The sequence below is a fragment of the Vombatus ursinus genome, unplaced genomic scaffold (assembly GCF_900497805.2).
Source record: "Vombatus ursinus unplaced genomic scaffold, bare-nosed wombat genome assembly UNPS02013950.1, whole genome shotgun sequence".
Classification (NCBI taxonomy): Eukaryota; Metazoa; Chordata; class Mammalia; order Diprotodontia; family Vombatidae; genus Vombatus; species Vombatus ursinus.
Genome location: NW_020953728.1, coordinates 1,673,778 through 1,694,748, shown reverse-complemented (window position 1 = coordinate 1,694,748; position 20,971 = coordinate 1,673,778). Strand labels below are relative to the sequence as shown.

Here is a 20,971-nt window from a genome sequence, read left to right as displayed (position 1 = left end):
AGATAGATAGATAGATAGATAGATAGATAGATAGATAGATAGATAGATAGATAGATTCGTATATGAAAATGACTGCTACTGAACTTGTTAAGCAGGAGAGCAACATGTTAAACCTATTCTTTAAGAATATCACTTTGGCAGCTCCACGGAGAATGAACTGGAAAGCAGAGAGATTAGAGAGACGAGACCAACAAGGAAGCTATTGTAATAGTCTATATAAGAGGAAATAAGAGCACAGGGTGGTGTTGTGTAAGTGGATTGAAAGGGGCAAATAAGAAAGATATTATGGAAATGGAATCAATGCAACTTCACAACTGAATAGATATGTGGCATGAAAGAGTTTGAAGTAAATCCAAGGTTGTAAATGTGGGTGGGATGATAGTGCACTTAATAGAAGCAGTAAAGTTGGGAAGAAGGCAAAGTGTAAATTTTCTTTTGGACAGGTTGAGTTTGAGATGTTTATGGGACTTCCATTATAAATTGGTGGTAGAGGATTCAAAGTTAGAAGAGAGACTAGGACCAGTTATTGGGATATTTGGAAGTCATCTACATATTGAAGAAATTTGAAACCATGGGAGCTAATGAGATCACTGACAATATAGAGAAAGAAGACAACCATGGTTAAGAAGTGGAATATGGGGGCAGCTAAGTGGCGCAGTGGATAGAGCATTGGCCATGAAGTCAGGAGGAGTTCAAATCCGCCTCAGACCAAACACTTGACACTTACTAGCTGTGTGACCCTGGGCAAGTCACTTAACCCCAATTGCCTAAAAAAAAAAAAAAGAAAAGAAAAAAAATGTTAAAAAAAAAAGAAGTGGAATATGGATGATGATCCAGAAAATGAAATTGAAAAGAAATGAAAAACTTTCCTATTCAACAAACTTCAGTGACTCCTAATTGTTCCATGGGATAAAATATAAACTTCTCTGTTTCTATATTAAAGCCCTATTTAACCTAACCAAAATCCATCTCTTCAGCTTCATTGAACATTACTGCATCTCCTCAGTCTAACATACTCTTCCCTCTGTTTCTGTGACATGCTCTGTGGCTATCTTGCAACCACCCACTCACACTGACAAATCAAGTCCCCAGAGCAAGACTGCCTATTTATCTATCCCCTGAGAATCTATAGGTAGTTCTAGGTAATTAGGAGGGCATCTTTCTAATGGTATAGCTAGCACCCAGTGATGTGCTTCCTCTATTGATTATCCATTGATAAATATTAGCAGACTTCTTTTGGAAATGGTTATTTGCTATGGTCGTATAGCTTGTACATTAACCCATCAAAAGTCTGTGATATAATCTCCAAGTATATACATGATCCAGGGGAAAGTGACTCAAACTTGTAGGGCATAAAAGGGAGTAATAGCCCTTGGAAGTAATTTTACTGCAGTTCTCAAGATGTTTGCTTATGGTATGGTATAGTTTTTCTATGGGGATGCCTATATAGCCTTGAATCTGTCTTTCTTCACTATGCTGTTTGTCCATGGTTCCTGTTGTAAAATGATTATTGTTAGTTTTTCCAGATATGCCATGGGGTTGCCTATGGAAAAGTATAAAATCCTCCAGACTATTTGAAGCTCACAAGTTCCTCTTCTAGCCAAATGTAGAAGGAAGAAGTTTGAGACCAAGGCTAAGACCAAAACTCTTCTCCCACCAAAAGAGTTCCTTGTCAGGAGCTTAGCTGGATCATTACTTGGTTATTATATCCCTGGATTTAAAATTTGCTTGCTATGTTATAGAAAATCCACAAAGAGAAACAAGTTTTCCTTAGCTAATACCAATATACTTCCTGTGCAATAGGGCTCCCTTTCCTCTACAGGCTTTCAAGGACTTCTAAATGGAACAAAGACTTTTCCAACCTATTTTCAAGCCTATGATTTATTCACATATACACTCAAACACATCTTCCTCTTCTCACCTAGTTCACAAGATTAATTGTTCCTATGGCGGGATGAGGGTGGGGGAAGTTATCAGGGAATAGCATCTTGTCATTTACTTTTATTGAGATGGGGTAATGGATGATTCAATTGATCTTTTGCTCTGCCTTCCTTCACCCAAATATTTTAATATTTGTTGTCTTTAGCAAATGTCTTGAAATGTGTGGGCAAAGTCTATGGTCTGAAATCCTGAATAGATCTTTAGTGACTTGGAGAGATTCTGCATTATCCTTTTTTAATATCTTCTCTAGAATCTTGAATTAAATCTCAGGAGAAATCTGTGTAGTACAGTTCATAATCAAATTCAGTTATTAAGCATCTTTCATACTTACAAATTCATGGTAATACAGCTTAACAAACAAATAGCATTTTGGAATATTAATCCCTGTTTTATTGTTTGCAAAAAACTTGTGCAATACAGTGATCCACTGGCCCCAAAGGAGGTTGGGATCCTGGCCATCTCCCTCCCTAACTGAGGGTCCCTTACTCTGGGCTTAGTTGGATATCAAGGGCCACAACAAAACCATTCCTGGGTCCATTGCAGTGTTGGGGGACTGAGGTACTCATTCTCTCCCTTTCACACTGAAGCTCTTTTATGCTGGAGTCTCCCACCCCAATACATTATAGGTTTAATCACTGACTGGTTGTTTATTGTCCTTCATTCTTGAGAAGGACCAAAATGGCATTGCTTTGGGTCAAGGTACAGTGTGTCTGACAGTGGCTGATCAGTTCATACAAGCTCAGAAAGCTCTGCAATAGATCAGACACAAATGGTCCATATGAACATCTGGAGTGGAGATGTCTCTAAATTTGCACGTCTCATATTTCTTTTGAGCTACTGCAATTCTGCTTTGCTTATGGAACACCTTTTTTGATTCAAGCATGACATGTTGGATGGTCCTGTGCCAGTTTCTCCCATGTCTCATAATCAATTCCAAAATTCTTCAGAGAGAGATCTTGAGAGTGTCTTTGTATCTCTTCTTCTGACCTCCATGTAAGCATTTATCTTCTGTGAGTTCTCAATAAAATATAGCCTTTTAGGCAAACGTACTTTTAGCATTCAAACAATATGGCCAGCCCATTGAAGCTTGAATGCTTGGCAGTTCAACTTGAGAAAGGACTTCAGTGTCTGGTATGTTATTTAGCCAGGTGATTTTCAGAATCTTCCTAAGACACTTCAAATGGCAGTGATTCAATTTCCTGGTATGGCACTGGTATGCTGTCCAGGTTTCACAGACATACAACAATGAGGTCAGCACAACAGCTCTGTGGAGTTTCAGTTTGGTAGGCAGCCTAATATCTTTTCTCTCCCACACTTTACTTTGGAGCCTCTCAAACACTGAGCTAGCTCTGGCAATGTGTGCATCAACCTGATCATCCCTGTAGACATCCCTGGAAAGTATACTGCCAAGGTAAGTGAACTTATCCACAGCATTCAAAATTTCTCCATTTCCAAAAACAATGGTTCCATGTATAGATGGCTTGGTGCTGGCTGGTTAATTGTTAGGCCAAAATTAGCACAAGCAGTAGAGAATCAATCCATATTTTGTTGCATCTCAGCCCCAGATGCTGCATTGAGTGCTCAATCATCTGCAAACAAAAAATCATGCACCAACTCTCCATCCACTTTAGTCTCAGCTTGTAACCATTTCAAGTTAAATAATTTACTGTCAGCACAGTAACTGATCTCGATGCTGTTTTCCATCCTTGTTCAATGTGTCAAACAACATTAAAGAAAACATCATGCTAAAGAGCATGGGAGCAAGCACACAGCCCTGTTTCACTTCATTAGTAACTGGGAAAGCATAAGAGCATCATCCATTATCTAGAACCTGGGAAAGCATGCCATCATCAAACAATGTATGATACTGATGAACTTCTTGAGTCAATCAAATTTTGCTGTAATTTTCTACAAGCCCTCATAACTGACAGTATCAAAGTCCTTGAGTTGTCAAGCAGCAAACACTATTAACCTTTCTGCAGTCCTTTCTTTTTTTTAAGATAATTTCTTTTTTTAAAAATTTATTTATTTTTAGCTTTCAACATTCACTTCCATAAGAATTTGAATTTTAAATTTTCTCTGCCTCCCTTCCCTTCCCCTCCCTAAAATTGTGTGCATCTGATATAGGCTCTATATATACAATCTTATTAAATATTTTCACATTAGTCATATTGTAAAAAAAAAAGAATTAGAATGAATGGGAAGGACTACAAAAAAGAAGAAACAAAATGAAAAAAAAAGAGAGAAAATAGTATGCTTTGATCTGCATTCAAACTCCATAGTTCTTTCTCTGGATGTGGATAGCATTTCCCATCATGAGTCTTTTGGAGTTGGAGTTGGAGTTGGAGTTCTTATATTGCTGAGAAGAGCTAAGTCTATCAAAGTTAGTCATTGTACAACATGGCTATTACTGTATACAATGTTCGCCTGGTTCTGCTCACTTCACTCAGCATCAGTTCATGTAAGTCCCAGTTTTTCTGAAATCCGTCTGCTCATCATTTCTTATAGCATAATCATATTCCATTATATTCATATACCACAACTTGTTCAGCTATTCCCCAATTGATGGGTATCCCCTCAATTTCCAATTCTTTGCCACCACAAAAAGAGCTGCTATAAATATTTTTGTATGTGTGGGTCCTTTTCCTATTTTAATGCTCTCATTGGGATAGAACCCTAGAAATGCTATTGCTAGGTCAAAGGGTATGCACATTTTTATAGTCCTTTGGGCATATAGTCCTTGCTCTCCAGAATGGTTGGATCAGTTCACAGCTCCACCAACAATGCATTAGTGTTCCAATTTTCCCACATCTCCAGCATTTATAATTTTCCTGTTTTATCATGTTAGCCAATCTGAGAGATGTGATGTGGTACCTAAGAGTTTTAATTTGTATTTCTCTAATCAATAGTGATTTAGAGCATTTTTTCATATGATTATAGATAGCTTTAATTTCTTCATCTGAAAACTGCCTGTTCATATCCTTTGACCATTTATCAATTGGGTAATGACTTATGTTCTTATAAATTTGGTTCAAATCAATGTGGCTCCATCAGCATTGAGTAACTGAGATGTACCATAGATCTTTGGCCCATAAATACCCCTTAAGGCGTCATAAATGAACTTTGGGTTGTTGCTATCAGTGTAAGACTCAATTTCATTTTCCTTCTTACTGAGCCTGCATCTCTCAGCTTCACTTAACAGAATTAAACGTTGCCTCCTCAGAGACAGACAAACTGTCCTTCTGGTAAACTCCATAGTTTTTTTTTTGTTGTTTTTGTTTTTTATTTTGTTTAGCGGCTTGTGTGAATTATAAGTTTAAGAGAAACTACTACCCTTATTCTTAGGAGGAATAAAATAATTTTTGTCTACTTTAAATTATAGAATTGTTGAATAGATCTCCTATTTAGACAGTGAGTGGATAAGAATGAGTATTTAGAAGAGTAGCTACAAGAGATGCTTCACAGGAATTGCTATGACCTCAGAGAATAGCAAAAGTTTTAATTTGGGGTCTTCTTACAATTATTAGCCAGGGTGACAGTTCTCTTTTGAGTGTCACTTAGGGAAGTCTGGAAAGAGACTACATACATATCCATACTCATTCATGCATCCGGATGATTTCGAAGTCAACCCCAGGACTTACTTCTGAATTTACCACATTACTAATCTTCAGCTTGCTGCCTGCACTTTATAGTTCTATCTTAGAAGTACTCTCTTCCTCAGAATCCAAATTCTGCTTGGTGTAAGGGAAAAATGATATAACTTTTAAAACCATTCAAATGTAAAATGAGGAGTTGAGAGATTTCCAAATCTTCAAGCAGAAATTGGATGATAACTTGTCAATGATGATATATTTGGGAATTCCTGTTGTACTAGATGATCTCTGAAACCCTTCTGATTGGTGATACTCCATTAGATTCTTCACGTTTCCCCTCTGAAGAAGTTACGAAAGAATGTGCCTGTGTCCTTTCACTGACACATTTTTGAAAATAATTATTTAAAAGTTTTATTACCTGAAAATGTTTTCACACTCAGGTTTTAATGATAATTTATTTTCTACACCTTCAGAGCATGATGAATGTATCACAAATCAGCACAACTGTGACAAAAATGCACTATGTTTCAACACTGTTGGAGGGCATAATTGTGTCTGTAACCCTGGCTATACAGGAAATGGAACCACATGTAAAGGTAAAGTAAAACATTAAGTGTTTTAATCAGTTAATTTTAGAGTGCTGCTATAGAGGCTGAATGGTGTACAAAATAGAGTTCACATAATATAAAATTTTGGTAATGATTCCTTGTTGACATTATTTATATCTATATGAGTATATAAAATCTAAATTTTAGCTTTAAAATATAAAACCAAAATTTTAGTGAAAGGTGACTCATTTCAAATGACTAACCTTATCTCCTCTCAAAGTAGACTCTTCTTCATGAATGCTTTTCATTATAAATCTTGTAAATGTCAAATTTGATGAATACCCCAGCACAGCTAGAAAGTTGAATTACATAGCTATAGAATATTTTTCACACATTATGTGAAAAACCCTCTAAAATACACATTTTTCACTATAGAATTATAAAACATATGCAAATTAGAACATCAGAATAGAAAGTGCTCTAGTAATAAAAAAGAAAAAATTTTAAATTATTTTAGTAAAATCATGTGCTTTTTCTCTTCAGATTCATTTGTAAACTATGGCTAATCTTCCCTGTATTTCTGTAAGATGAAAAATTGAGTACTATTTAATACATAAATAAGAAAAGAAATTGAGATTGTTATTTAAATTAAAAAGTAACATTTTTTCTTTGTCCTGGGACTTAACTCAAGTGGGATCACATAGGATTAAAAAAAACCCCAAAGTTATTATTCTTTAAGTAGATATAGGAAAAAATCTGAGCTATATGGCTGATAGGTGCCAGTTAATTCAGTATCTTAATCCCAAATACAAATTGTAACTAATAGTTCTAGTGAAAAATTGAAACAGTGACTTCATTTTTTTTACAGAAATGTAACATCAAAAAGAATGTATAAAATAGTGTAATATTTCTGGAAGATAATTATTCAATTTGAAGGCTGATCACAGAGGTCAGGAAAGAAATCAGCTTTTGCTGAGCACCCAGTGTTTGGGGCAAGATATTCGATAAGACACATAAGAAACAGAAACTTTGGTTTTTTTGGTCTCAGGTGGTTTAGAGTCCAGTAGAAGTTTGACAGACCCAAATATGCTAAACACAAGTAATAAAACCTACACATATGGTAAATACTATAATGAAAATACTACTGAGAATGGGGGGGTGAGGAAGTGAATTTTATTGGTGTAGTGTTATTGTAAAAAGTGAATCTATATTCTTTAAGAAGATATGGAAGCATTATCAGTATAGTCTCTGCTCTCAAGTATCAAAGTTGAGCCTTCTTCAGAAGAAGGAGAGGCATGGAGCTTGGTCAAAAAAATGATAAGGACATAGCTGATGGAAAAGTGATAATGTGTGCAAGAGCATGGCATTGAAAAATGTCAAATTACATATGAGTAATTGAAAGGAGGTTTACCTCAATGAAATGGAGAGGTAAGACAATTAGGTAAAGGCAAGTCATGATGGAGCTCCTTAAAATATATTCTTAGGAGTTACAATGCAGTATAAGAAATGAATAAGGATATTGCAGACTTTAGGGGGAAATGAATGAATAATCATAGAGTATCAAAGCCAGAAGAGACATTAGAAATTGTTTAGTTTAATCTGTACCTGAGCGGTGGACTATTCTATAGCTTACATACTGGCGGTCAGTGAAAATCCAATTCTATTCAACAAATATTTTTTAAGCATCTACTGTGTTCAAAACACTGAGTTAAACTATAAGGATACAAATTTCAATTTGACAGAGACCTTGTCCTCAAGATAATAAGGCAAGTAAGAAGGCATGTATAAAAATAGCTATGATAACAAAGAAGAATGCAAAGTAGAAGTCCAAGCAAAATAGTATGATAAATTTTTACCTGAGGGGGAGGGAGCAGGTCAGGAAAGCATCATAGACAAGATGGCATCTGCTTTGAGCCTTAATGGAAAGGTAAAGTGAGGTGGGAGGTTTATTTTAGGCATGACAGGCATGAAAAAAGCTACAAAAATAGAAAAGGGACATACAAAAACTGGTGACAGAAAATGATATAGTTAATCTGAAACATAGGACACATATGAAGGGAATAATTTGATGTAAAAGTAGATCATAAATGAATTGTAAGTGCCTTTGAATTATAAGATAAAGAATTTAGCATTTATTTTGTGGACAACAGAGAACCACTGCATGTACCTGAGTGGAATAATAGCATTTATTCCACTGAAGGGGACCATAAATGTTATTTAGTTTTATCACCTAATTTTAAATTTGAGAAACTAAGTTCAAAGAGAATAAATGTCCAATGTAACAGGTACAGAGTCAAGATCCAAACCCACAACTTCTGGCTCAAAATTCAGTGTTTTTTTCAATATACTATGTTTCCTTGCAGTGACTTGAGCTCTAGGGAGCTTGTTTGGGCAGTGGTGTGAAGATGGATTAAAGAAGGGAGTGACTAATAGAAATATGCAGTTATAGTATACATATATCTAAAGCTTTGAGCTTTGCAAAACACTTTTTTTCCAATAATCCTGTGAGAATAATAGTACAAGTATGATTATCCACATTATATAGTGCAAAAACTCAAGAGTCGAAGTGACTTGTCCAGGTTCATACAGGTATTAACTGTTACAGATAAGATTCAAACCTAGGGCTTTGAAATTCACACAAAGGCCTCCAAACTCCAAAACCACTACATTGTATTTGCTTTCCTAGACTTAAGAAGAGAAGTCTGGTGGGTCTTACAATAATCTAGGTGATGGGGGCGGAGCCAAGATAGCAGAGTAAAAGCAGAGACTTGCTTGAACTCTCCCCCAAACCTCTCCAAATACCTGTAAAAAATGGCTCTAAACAAATTCTAGAGCAGCAGAACCCACAAAAAGACAAAGTGAAATAAATTTCCAGCCCAAGACAATCTGGATGGTTGATTAGAAAGGTCTACCATACTGGGCTGGGAGAGGAGTGCAATTCAGCATGGGCACACAAACAAAAACCAGGCCTCAACGAACCTGGAGCAGGCCTCAGGGGACTGAATCACAGGCAGCTGTGGCAGTTTTCAGACTTCTCAACCCACAAATGCCAAAGACAACTTAGAAGGTCTGTAGGAAAAGTCTGACCACAGTGAAAGAGAAGCTCAGTCTCAGCCCCAGTCCCCGGCACAGCCCCAGGTTTGCTTCCTGAGCTTCCGGCCCACAGACTGAGGGGGAATCGAGTCGCTGATCAGAGGGGGATTACAGGGATCTCTTTGCTTGTGCTGAGGCAGGAATTTCTTGATTTGCCCCTGCTTCGATCTGGGTCACAGTTCTGGGTGGAAGTCCTGGGGTGAGGAGGAGCACTGGCATGGTGAAGCTTGTAGTGGAGGTGGAGAGGGAATCCTCCTCACAGTTCCAAGGCAGAAAGAAGTGCTTGTGGTCACTCATAGACCAGAGCACAGGCCAGGAAAGGAGTAAACACCTCGCCCTTGATCATACCACCCTGGAAGAACTGAAAATTTATATTTCCCTAGAAGTATCTCTGAAAACAGCTGTACAAAACCTCTGAAGCTTAGGACAGTACACCCTCCACAATGGAAGCAGACCCCTACCTTAACAAAGAGTTTTTAACTCAAGTAATTGACTGGGATCGTGAGCAAACTTCACCAAAAAAAAAAAGTCAGACCATAGAATCTTTCTTTGGTGACAAAGAGGATCAAAACATACAACCAAAAGAAGACAACAAAGTCAAAGCTCCTACATCCAAACCTCCAAGAAAAATATGAATCATTCCTAGGCCTTGGAAGAACTCAAAATGGATTTTGAGAAGCAAGTAAGAGAAGTAGAGGAAAAACTGGGAAGAGAAATGAGAGTGATGCAAGAAAATCATGAAAAACAAATCAACAGCTTGCTAAAAGAGATCCAAAAAATACTGAAGAGAATAACACCTTAAAAAATAGCCTAACCCAAATGGCAAAAGAGGTCCAAAAAGCCAATGAGGAGAAGAATTAAAAAGCAGAACTGGCCAAATGGAAAAGGAAGTCCGAAAGCTCACTGAAGAAAATAATTCCTTAAAAATTAGAATGGAGCAAATGGAAGCTAGTGACTTTATGAGAAATCAAGACATTGTAAAACAAAACCAAAAGAATAAAAGCAATAGAAGACAATGTGAAATATCTCATTGGAAAAACAACTGACCAGGAAAATAGATCCAGGAGAGATAATTTAAAAATTATTGCACTACCTGAAAGTCATGATCAAAAAAAGAGCCTAGACATCATCTTTCAAGAAATTATCAAGGAAAACTGCCCTGATATTCTAGAACCAGAGAGTAAAACAGAAATGGAAAGAATCCACCAATTTCCTCCTGAAAGACATCCCCAAAGGAAAACTCCTAGGAATATTGTAGCCAAATTCCAGAGTTCCCAGGTCAAGGAGAAAATATTGCAAGCAATCAGAAAGAAACAATTCAAGTACTGTGGAAACACAATCAGGATAACACAAGATTTAGCAGCTTCTACATTGAGGGACCACAGGGCTTGGAATATAACATTCCAGAGGTCGAAGGAGATAGGATTACAGCCAAGAATCACATACCCAGCAAAACTGATATAATCCTTCAGCGGAAAAAATAGTCATTCAGTGAAATAGAGGACTTTCAAACATTTCTTGATGAAAAGACCAGAGCTGAATAGAAAATTTAACTTTCAAATACAAGACTTAAAAGCAGCATGAAGAGGTAAACAGGAAAGAGAAATCATAAGAGACTGTTTACATTCCTTCATGGAAGGATGATATTTATAACTCATGAGACCTTTGTCAGTATGAGGGTAGTTGGAGGAGAAAAAATTATATGTAGACAGATAGATAGATAGATAGATAGATACATAGATACATAGATAGATAGAGGGCACAGGATGAGTTGAAAATGAAGGTGTGATATCTGAAGAATGAAATTAAGGGGTGAAAGAGGATTATACTGGGAGAAGCAGAAAGGGAGAGGTAGAATGAGGTAAATTATCTCACATGAAAAAGACAAGAAAAAGCTTTTACAATGGAGGGGAAATGGGGGAAAGTGAGATGGAATGAAGGAATCTTATTCTCATCAAATTTGGCTTGTGGAGGGAATAACATACACACTTAGTTGGGTATGGAAATCTATCTTACCCTACAGGAAAATAGGGGAGATGGGTATAAGAGAACAGGGGGATGACAGAGGGAAGGGCAGTTTGGGGGAGGGAGTAATCTGAAGCAAACAGGGTCAAAAGAGAGAATTGAACAAACAGGGGGCGGGATAGGATGAAGAGAAATATAGTTAGTTTTTCACAGCATGATTACTATGGAAGTGTTTTGCATGACTACACATGTATAACCTGTATCCTGTTGCTTGCCTTCTCAATGAGAGTAGGTGGGGAGGCACGAAGGGAGAAAATTTGGAACCCAAAGTTTTAAAAACAAATGTTAAAAATTGTTTTCACATGCAACTGGGAAATAAGATATATAGGCAATGGGGTATAGAAATCTATCCTGCCCTTCAGGAAAATATAAGGTGAAGAGGATAAAAGAAAGGGGGGAGATAGAAAGGAGGGCAGATTAGGGAAAAGGGTATTCAAAATGCATGACGTCCTGGGGTGGGGGGAAGGAGAAAATGGGGAGAAAATTTGGAACTCAAAATCTTGTGGAAGTGAATGTTAAAAATTTTAAAATAAATTAATTAATTAAAAAAAATTTTTTAATAATCTCGGTGAGAAGAAATGGGGGTCTGAACTAGGGTGGGCACAGTAATTGTAGAAAAGGATGGATTAAATCAATTACCAAATGTTTATTAAGCACATATTGTGAGACACTGTGCTAAAATAATGGAAATAAAATACAAAAGTGAGATAGTCCCTGACTTCAAGAATCTTATATTCCATTAGGATGATACAATACATTCGCAGGTACTGTAGAGGGAAAATTAATAAGGCTTGGAAAGAGCTTGGGTCAAGAAAAAGGGAAAAGTCCAAATAACTTCAAGTTATTTGAACCTAAGTGGCTGGGAGGATGTTAATGCTGTCAACAGAAATTGAGAAAGTTAGAGGGAAAGAGGCCATTTTGCAGGAAAGATAATGAGCTGAAATTTTGACATTGAGTTTGGAGAGATCTAACAGAAATTAGAAATCTGGGACTTGAATTTGGGGGAGAGGATTAGGTAGAGCTAGTGATTTGGGAGTGATCTGCAGAGTTGATAATTGCTGATTTAGTAATCAACAAGATAATCAAGAAAAAGAATCTACATTTTATGGAATGTACAATCTCTAACTTGTAGATTGTATAGGATGTTACTCTACAGAAGATGGTATCTACAGTCTACAAAAGAGAAAAAAAAGTCAAATGCAGAGTCTTGTAGATATTAACACTTTAAAGTGCAGGAGGGAATCCAGAAAAAGCAGAAGCAGTCAATAGTGTCATGTCACAGAAGAAGACAAGGTAGAGGATTATATCAAGAAGGAAGTTACGTTGAAGGTCACATATGCTCCTTGAGGGCAGGGACTATGATTTTTGTCTTTGTGTACCTTGCCTATTGTAGTTACTTAATGATAGTTGTGGTTTAGAGTCAGATGCCATAGATTGCAGAAAATAAACCATCCCATTTATTAATAAAAGACTCTTCTGATAAAAGTATCAAGTCTTTTTTTTTTTTGCGAAACAACGGGGTGAAGTGACTTGCCCAGGGTCACACAGCTAGTTAGTGTCAAGTGTCTGAGGCCAGATTGGAACTCAGGTCTTCCTGAATCCAGGGCTGGTGCTCTATCCACTGTGCCATCTAGCTGCCCCAAGGTATAAAGTCTTAAAGCATGTGGTTACTTACATTATTTGAGGTGGGCATCATTGATGGATTTAATCAAGAAGTCGGCCCTTCTATGTTCCATACCCTTACACCTGAAAATCATGACCACCTTTGCCATTCTCCAGGCCTGCTTTACCTCTTCCATTTATGGTGATTTTGTTTTTGATGTTACTTACTGAGACTTAGCCATCCCATCCACCAGTTCTTTGAGTACTCTAGAATGTACTTTATTTAGGCCTAGTAGTTTGAACTTGTCACAAGAAGCTGGATACTCTTATAATCTCTCTGTTTATCATGGTTTTAATCTCCTTACTAGTCTTTTTTTTGGTTCTGTCCTCTCCACTCCAAAGATTATTCTCCTTCACAAAGAAAGTAAAACAAACAAGAAATGAGTAGTTCTGATTTCTCTTGGTTATTACTAAGAAGTGATCATAGAAGTAAGTTCTTCTCTTTTCCACAATATGTCTAAAAACCAAAAAGACAACACTTTGCTTGTCCTTAAGTTTTCTCACCAGCCCTAGCTTAGGTGGTACAGGGAATAGAGCACTGGGACCTGAAGTGAGGAAGACCTGAATTCAAACCCAGCCTCAGAAATTTGACTAGTTGTGTGACTCAGAGAAAATCACTTAACCTCTCTGTGCTTCACTTTCCTCATCTGTAAAATGAAGATAATAGCACCTATATCCAAGGGTTGTTTTAAGGCTAAATGAAATTATATTTGTATAGAATTATGTAAACCTTAAAATACTATATAAATGGTAGCTATTATTATTGCTACTAATAATTGTATCTTATGATGTTATTCTTGCTGAAATATATGATGATTTTGTTTTCATATTACACGTACTTGCTTTCATCTTCTCTACCTTTAAAAAAATCTAAATTGGATTATGAGTTCCCTTTGCTTCCACACTGACCTTCTCCTTTTTCTCTTCATTTGAATTGTATAAGTGGAGGAGTTAGATTGAGTGATGAGGAGGACTAATTGTTCCTCAGACATGGTTCATTTTCAGTCCTCTGGAATTGTGGTTGATTGATCAGAGTTCTTAAATCTTTCAAAATTGATTTTAAATCTCTGTCTGGGGATTTCCAAACCATGTGATCTACCAGTTGAATCAAGAAGAAGTACCAAGAAGTAGTCTTCTAATTCATACAGGTCTTCCCAGGGTCCTATTAAATCATCCATTGTTCTATTTTCTTATAATGTTGTCCTCAAACTTCCCTCAGTGTCTAGAGCCTCCTCACTCTGTAACATCTAATTATCCCTTTGGCCTTCTCAATATAGAACTCAATATAAAACTCTCCTGAATGAAAGGAGAAAACGTTTGCCCTTCTCCGTCAGGGAGCCTCCATTTTGAAGACTGGCTTTCATTCCCTTCTCAGCTCTATTCCTGACTTTTGGATTTCAGAACCATGCCTTTTCCCTGGGTGCCTTCCCCTACACATGCACACACTTCCACACACATATACATGTACTTTTCATTTCCTTCTTTGTTGTTTTTGCCTCAATAGAATGTAAACTCCTTGAAGGAAGAGATTGTCTTTCTTTTTACTGAATTTGTATATCCAGTGCCTAACACAGTGCCTGACACAGAGTAAGCACTAAATAATTTTTTGTTTCCTTCTTTAATGAAGGAATCTTAATTTCTTATTGTTTGTTCTGTACTTAACTTGTTCCATTGAATCAAGATGTTATGTCTGAATATGTCACATTAGGTGATTCACTCTTTTCATTTTTGATTTTGGTATTTTTGGCTCTTGGTTTTTTAAGCAAATCAGGAAATAATTTATCTAATTTAATATTTTTTCATAAAAGTTGTTTTTAGTTTTATTTATTAGTTTCATATTTTTTTTGGTTGTTTTTTGGGTTTTTTTTAAAATAATTTATTTTTAACTTTCAACATTCACTTCCATAAGATTTTGAGTTTTAAAATTTCTCTTCCTCCCTCTTCTTCCCCCTCCAAGATAGTGTGCAATCTGATATAGACTCTACTTATATTCATAAAAAGCATATTTTCACCTTAGTCATGATGTAAAGAAAAATTAGAGCTAATGGGAGGAACCACAAGATTGAATCAATAAAACAAAACAACAAAGGAAAAGGAGACCAAATAGTATGCTTCCATCTGCATTCAGACTCCATAGTTCTTTCTCTGGATGTGCATAACATTTTCCATCATGAGTCTTTTGGAGTTGTCTTAGGTCCTTGCATTACTGAGAATGGCTAAGTCTATCAAAGTCAGTCATTGTACAGTGTGGCTGTTAACTGTGTACAAAGTTCTTCTGGTTCTGCTCATTTCACTTAGCATCAGTTCATGTAAGTTTTTCCAGGCTTTTCTGAAATCCATCTGCTCATCATTTCTTACAGCACAATAGTATTCCATTACATTCATATACCACAACTTGTTCAACCACTCCCCAATTGATGGGCATCCCTTCAATTTCCAGTTCTTTGCCACCACAAAAAGAGCTGCTATTAATATTTTTGTACATGTGGGTCCTTTTCCCATTTTTATGATCTCTTTGGGATACAGACCTAGAAGTGATATTGCTGAGTCAAAGGGTATGCACAATTTTATAGCCCTTTGGGCATAGTTCCAACTTGCTCTCCAGAATGGTTGGATGTTCACAACTCCACCAACAATACATTAATGTTCCAATTTTCCCACATCTTTTCCAACATTTAACATCATCCTGTTTTGCCATGTTAGCCAATCTGAGAGGTATGATGTGGTACCTCAGAGTCATTTTGATTTGCATTTCTTTAATCTGTAGTGATTTAGAACATTTTTCAAATGTCTATAGAAAACATTGATTTCTTCCTCTGAAAACTGCCTGTTCATATCCTTTGACCATTTATCAATTGGGGAATGACTTGTATTCTTGTAAATTTGACTCCGTTCTCTATATATTTTAGTAAAGAGGCTTTTATCAGAGACAGTTTGTAAAAATTCTTTCCCGGTTTTCTGCTTCCCTCCTAATCTTGGATGCATTAGCTTTGTTTATGTAAAACCTTTTCAATTTAATGTAATCAGAATTATCCATTTTGCATTTCATAATGTCCTCTATCTCTTGTTTGGTCACAAATTCTGCCCTTCTCCATAGATTTGAAAGGTAAATTATTTCTTGCTCTTCCAGTTTGCCTATAGTAACAGCCTTTATATCTAAACCATGTACCCATTTTGATTTTTTCTTAGTATAGGGTGTAAGATGTTGGTTTATGCCTAGTTTCTGCCATACTCTTTTCCAGTTTTCCCAGCAGCTTTTGTTAAATAGTGATTTCTTATCCCAGAAGCTGGAGTCCTTGGATTTATCAAATAGTAGATTAGTATAGTCATTGACTGTTGTGTCTTACATACCTAACCTATTCCACTGATCTACCACTCTATTTCTTAGCCAGTACCAAGTAGTTTTGATGATTGGTGCTTTATAATACAATTTAAGGTCTGGTACAGCTAGGCCACCTTCCCTTGCATTTCTTTTCATTATTTTCCTTGATATTCTGAAACTTTTGTTCTTCTAGATGAATTTTGTCACTGTTTTTTCTAGCTCTATAAAATAATTTTTGGTAGTTTGATTGGTATGGCACTGAATAAGTAAATTAATTTAGGTAGAATTTCATTTTTATTATATTAGCTCAGCCTACCAATGAGCAATTGATATTTTTCCAGTTATTTAAATCTAACTTTATTTGGATGAAAAGTGTTTTCTAATTGTTTTCATATAATTCCTGATTTTGTTTTGGCAGGTAGATGCCCAAATATTTTACAATGTCTGCAGTAATTTTAAATGGAATTTCTCTTTCTATCTCTTACTATTGAGCTTTGTTAGTGATATATAGAAATGTCGATGATTTGTGTGGGTTATCTTATATCCTGCAACTTTGCTAAATTTGTTTATTATTTCAAGTAATTTTTTTATTGATTCTCTAAGCATACCATCATATCATCTCCAAAGAGTCATAGCTTTGTTTCTTCTTTGTCTGTTCTAATTTCCTCCATTTCTTTTTCTTCTCTTATTGCTACAGCTAACATTTCTAGCACAATATTGAATAACAGTGGTGATAATGGACATTCTTGTTTCACCCGATCTTACTGGAAATGCTTCTAGTTTATCCCCATTACATATACTGCTTGCTGATGGTTTTTGATAGATACTATCTATCATTTTAAGGAAGATTCCATTTATTCCTATGCTCTTTAGTGTTTTTAATAGGAATGGGTGTTGTATTTTGTGAAATGCTTTTTGTTGTTGATATGATCAATTATGCTGATAGTTTTCTTAACATTGAACCAGCTCTGCATTCCTGGTATAAATCCTACCTGGTCCTAATGTATTATCCTTGAAATAAGTTGCTGTAATCTCTTTGCTAATATTTTATTTAAAATTTTTGCATCTATATTTATTAGGGAGATTGGTCTATAATTTTCTTTCTCTGTTTTGGCTCTTCCCAGTTTAGGTACCATATTTGTATCATAAAAAGAATTTGGTAGGATTCCTTCTCCACCTATTTTCCCAACTAGTTTATATAGTATTGGAATTATTTGTTCTTTCAGTGTTTTATAGAATTCACTTGTAAATCCATCTGGCCCTGGAGATTTTTTCTTAGGAAATTCCTTGATGGCTTGTTCAATTTCTTTTTCTGAAATGGGGTTGTTTATGTATTTCATTTCCACTTCTATTAATCTGGGCAATTTATTTTTGTAAATATTCATCTGTTACACTAAGATTGTCAAATTTATTGGCATACAGTTGGGCAAAATGGCTTCTAATTATTGTTTTAATTTCCTTTTCATTGGTGGTGAATTCACCCTTTTCATTTTTTAATTTTATCTTCTTTGGTGGTGCATTCACTTTTTATTTTTGATAATGGTATTTTGATTTCTTGTTTTTTAATCAAATTAGCCAATAATTTATCTAATTTATTATTTTGTTCATAAAAGCTGTTTTTAGTTTTATTTGTTAGTTTGATTTTTTGACTTTCAATCTTATTAATCTCTTTTTTGGATTTTAGGATTTCTATTTTAATGTTAAATGGAGATTTTAATTTTGTTCTCTTTCCAGTTTGTTTTTAATTGCATGCACAATTCGTTGATCTGCCTTCTTTCCTTTTTTATTGATGTAAGCATGTAGAGATATAAATTTTCATTTAGCTACTGCATTGGCCGTATCCCACAATTTTTACTATGTTGGCATATTGTTGTCATTTGTAAATGAAATTATTGTTCTTTGACCCATCTATTCTTTAAGATAAAACTATTTAGTTTCCAATTAGTTTTTAATCTATGCTTTGAAGGCCTTTTGTTCAATTTAATTTTTATTGCCTTATGGTCCAAAAAGGTTGAACTTAATATTTTTGCTTTTCAGCATTTGATTATGAGGTTTTTATTCCCTAATACATGGCCAATTTTTTGAATGTGTCATGTATAGATGAGAAAATAGTATACTCCATTCTATTCATTTTCAATTTTCTCCAGAAGTCTATTATATCTAACTTTTCTAAAATTCTATTCATTTACTTAACTTCTTTCTTATTAATTTTATGGTTAGATTTATCTAGTTGTGAGTAAGAAAGTTGAAGTCTTCCACTAATATAGTCCCCCACTGTTTATTTTTTTCCTGTAACTCATTTAACTTTTCCTTTAAGAATTTGAATGCTCTGCCACTTGGTACATGTAATTTTAGTATTGATATTACTTCATTGCTCATCATACTGTTTACAAAATCTAGTTTCCCTGATTATCCCTTTTAATTAGGCCTGATTTTGCTTTTACTTTGTCTGATATCATGATTGTTATCCCTGCTTCTTTTTACTTCAACTGAAACATAATAGGTTCTGTTCCAGCCCTAGTGTGTTTCTTATAAACAATAGATTGTTGGATTCTGGTTTCTAATCCGTTCTGCTATCTGCTTTCATTTTATAGGTGAGTTCATCCTATTCACATTCATAGTTATAATTACTGTAAGTTCCTCCCCCACCATATTTTCTTCTTTTTTTCTTCTTTCTTTCCCCCCCTTTTTTTTAATCTTGTGCCTCCTCAAAAGTTTGTCTTGTTTCTGACCACTATTTCCCTTAATCCACCCTCTCTTTTATCACCTACAACTTTCTCTTGGGTAAAAACAGGTTTGTATATCCAACTGAGTGTGTAAATATGTTCTTCATTCTTTGAACCAATTACAATGAGAGTAAAGTTTAAGCACTGCCATTCCTTTCCATCTTTCTCTCTATTGTAAAACCTTTTCCTTGTGCTTCTCTTTTATGTGAAGTAATTTTCCCCATTTTCTTCTCCATTTCCCCCTTCTACCAATTCCTTTTTCTCACCCCTTCATTTTTTAGATCATTTCAACATAGTTGACTCTCACCTATACACTCTGTTTATGCAGACTCCTTCAACTCCTCTAATAAGGATAAAGTTCTTAGGAGTTACATGTATCATCTTCCCATATAGGAATGTAAATAGTTTAATTTTATTAAATCCCTTATGATTTTTCTTTCATGTTTACCTTTTCATGTTTTATTGAATATTTTAATGTCAATTTTTCTAATCAGTTCTGGTTCTTTAATCAGAAATGCTTGAAAGTCTTTTATGTAATTTAATGACCATCTTTCCCCTGAAGGATTATACTCAGCTACATTGGGTAGATTATTCTTGGTTGTAATCCTAACTCCTTTGCCTTCCAGAATATAATACCTAGCCCTATGCTTCTTTAATGTAAAAACTGCTAAATCTTATGTGATCCTTACTGTGGTTCAATGATATTTCTTTTTAACTTCTTGCAGTATTTTGTCCTTCAACTGGGAGCTCTGAAATTTCACCATAATATTTCTGGTAGTCTTTATTTTGGGATCTCTTTCATGAGGTAATTGGTGGATTCTTTCCATTTCTGTTTTACCCTTGGGTTTTAAGATATTAAAGTAGTTTGCCTTTATAATTTCTTCAAATATGATGTCTAGGCTCTTTTTATGATCATGGCTTTCAGATAATTCAGTAATTCTTAAACTATTTCTCCTTGATCTATTTTCTGGGTCAATTGTTTTTCCAAGAGGTATTTCCCATTTTTTTCCTATTTTTCATTCTTTTGACTTTGTTTTACTGTTTCTTTTTGTCTCATAGAATCATTGGCTTCCACTTGCCGAATTCTAATTTTTAAGGATTGTTTTCTTCAATGAGTTTTTCTTCCTCTTTTTCTATTTATCCATTTTTGTTTTTTAAGTTCTTTTCTTCATTGGATTTTTGTTCCTCCTTTAGCGTTTGGCCAATTTTGTTTCATAAGATGTTATTTTCTTTAATATTTTTGGTGCTTCTTTTCCCAAGCCATTAATTCTCTTTTCATAATTTTCTTGAATCACTCTCATTTCTTTACCCAATTTTCCTCTACCACTCATCTCTTTCTTTAGCTCTTCCAGGAAATTTTGTTTTAGTATGTCCAATCCACATTTTTCTTTGAGGCTTTGTTTGTAAATGTTTTCATATTGTTATTTTCCTTGAATTTGTATCTTGATCTTCCCCATCAACATAGTAGCTTTTTATGGTCAGATTCCTTTTTTGGTTTTGGCTCATTTTTCTAGCCTATTTCTTAACTTTGAACTTTGTGTTTAAAAATTGGGCTCTGTTCATGTAGGGGTAGAGTGGCACCATCTCTAATTTTAGGCTGTTTTTGTAATTCTGTTTTCAGAGCTAGTTCTGAGTATCTGTAAGCTTTTGGTGCTTCCAAGATGGGAGATATGTGATAAGTACTCTCTTGGTCTGCATTCTGGTATTTAGCCAGGAAGAGTCCCAGCCTCCCTGCAGCGATAAGCATTAGAGCTCTTTAGGTCCTGAAACTGTAACCAGATCACTTGTTTCCTTGTGACTGTCCACAAGTGCTCCTCTCCACTCTGGAACTATGACCCAGAACTATATATCAGCAAATAAGGTTCCTAAACAACCAAGGTCCTGTACCCAGTGTCAGCAAAAAATCCCTTGTAATCTCTTTCTGACCAGTTGTACAAACTCCTTACTTTTCTCTGTACTGAAAACGTTAACAACTGCTGTTGTCACTGTTGCCACCTTCAAGGGCCACCACTGGTACTACTGCTATGTGCATTTCAGACTGGCTTCCACCTCAGTTCACAG

The 20,971-nt window shown here is 35.4% G+C and overlaps 1 protein-coding gene across 1 annotated transcript in view; it reads left to right on the top strand.

Moving 5' to 3' along the window:
• Positions 1–20,971, top strand: part of NELL2 (neural EGFL like 2) — a 191,109-nt gene that overhangs the window by 144,974 nt on the left and 25,164 nt on the right. The window contains exon 14 of the mRNA XM_027858959.1: positions 6,008–6,130. Coding sequence (XP_027714760.1) covers positions 6,008–6,130 — 123 coding nt within the window. The remainder of the gene's footprint in view (positions 1–6,007; positions 6,131–20,971) is intronic.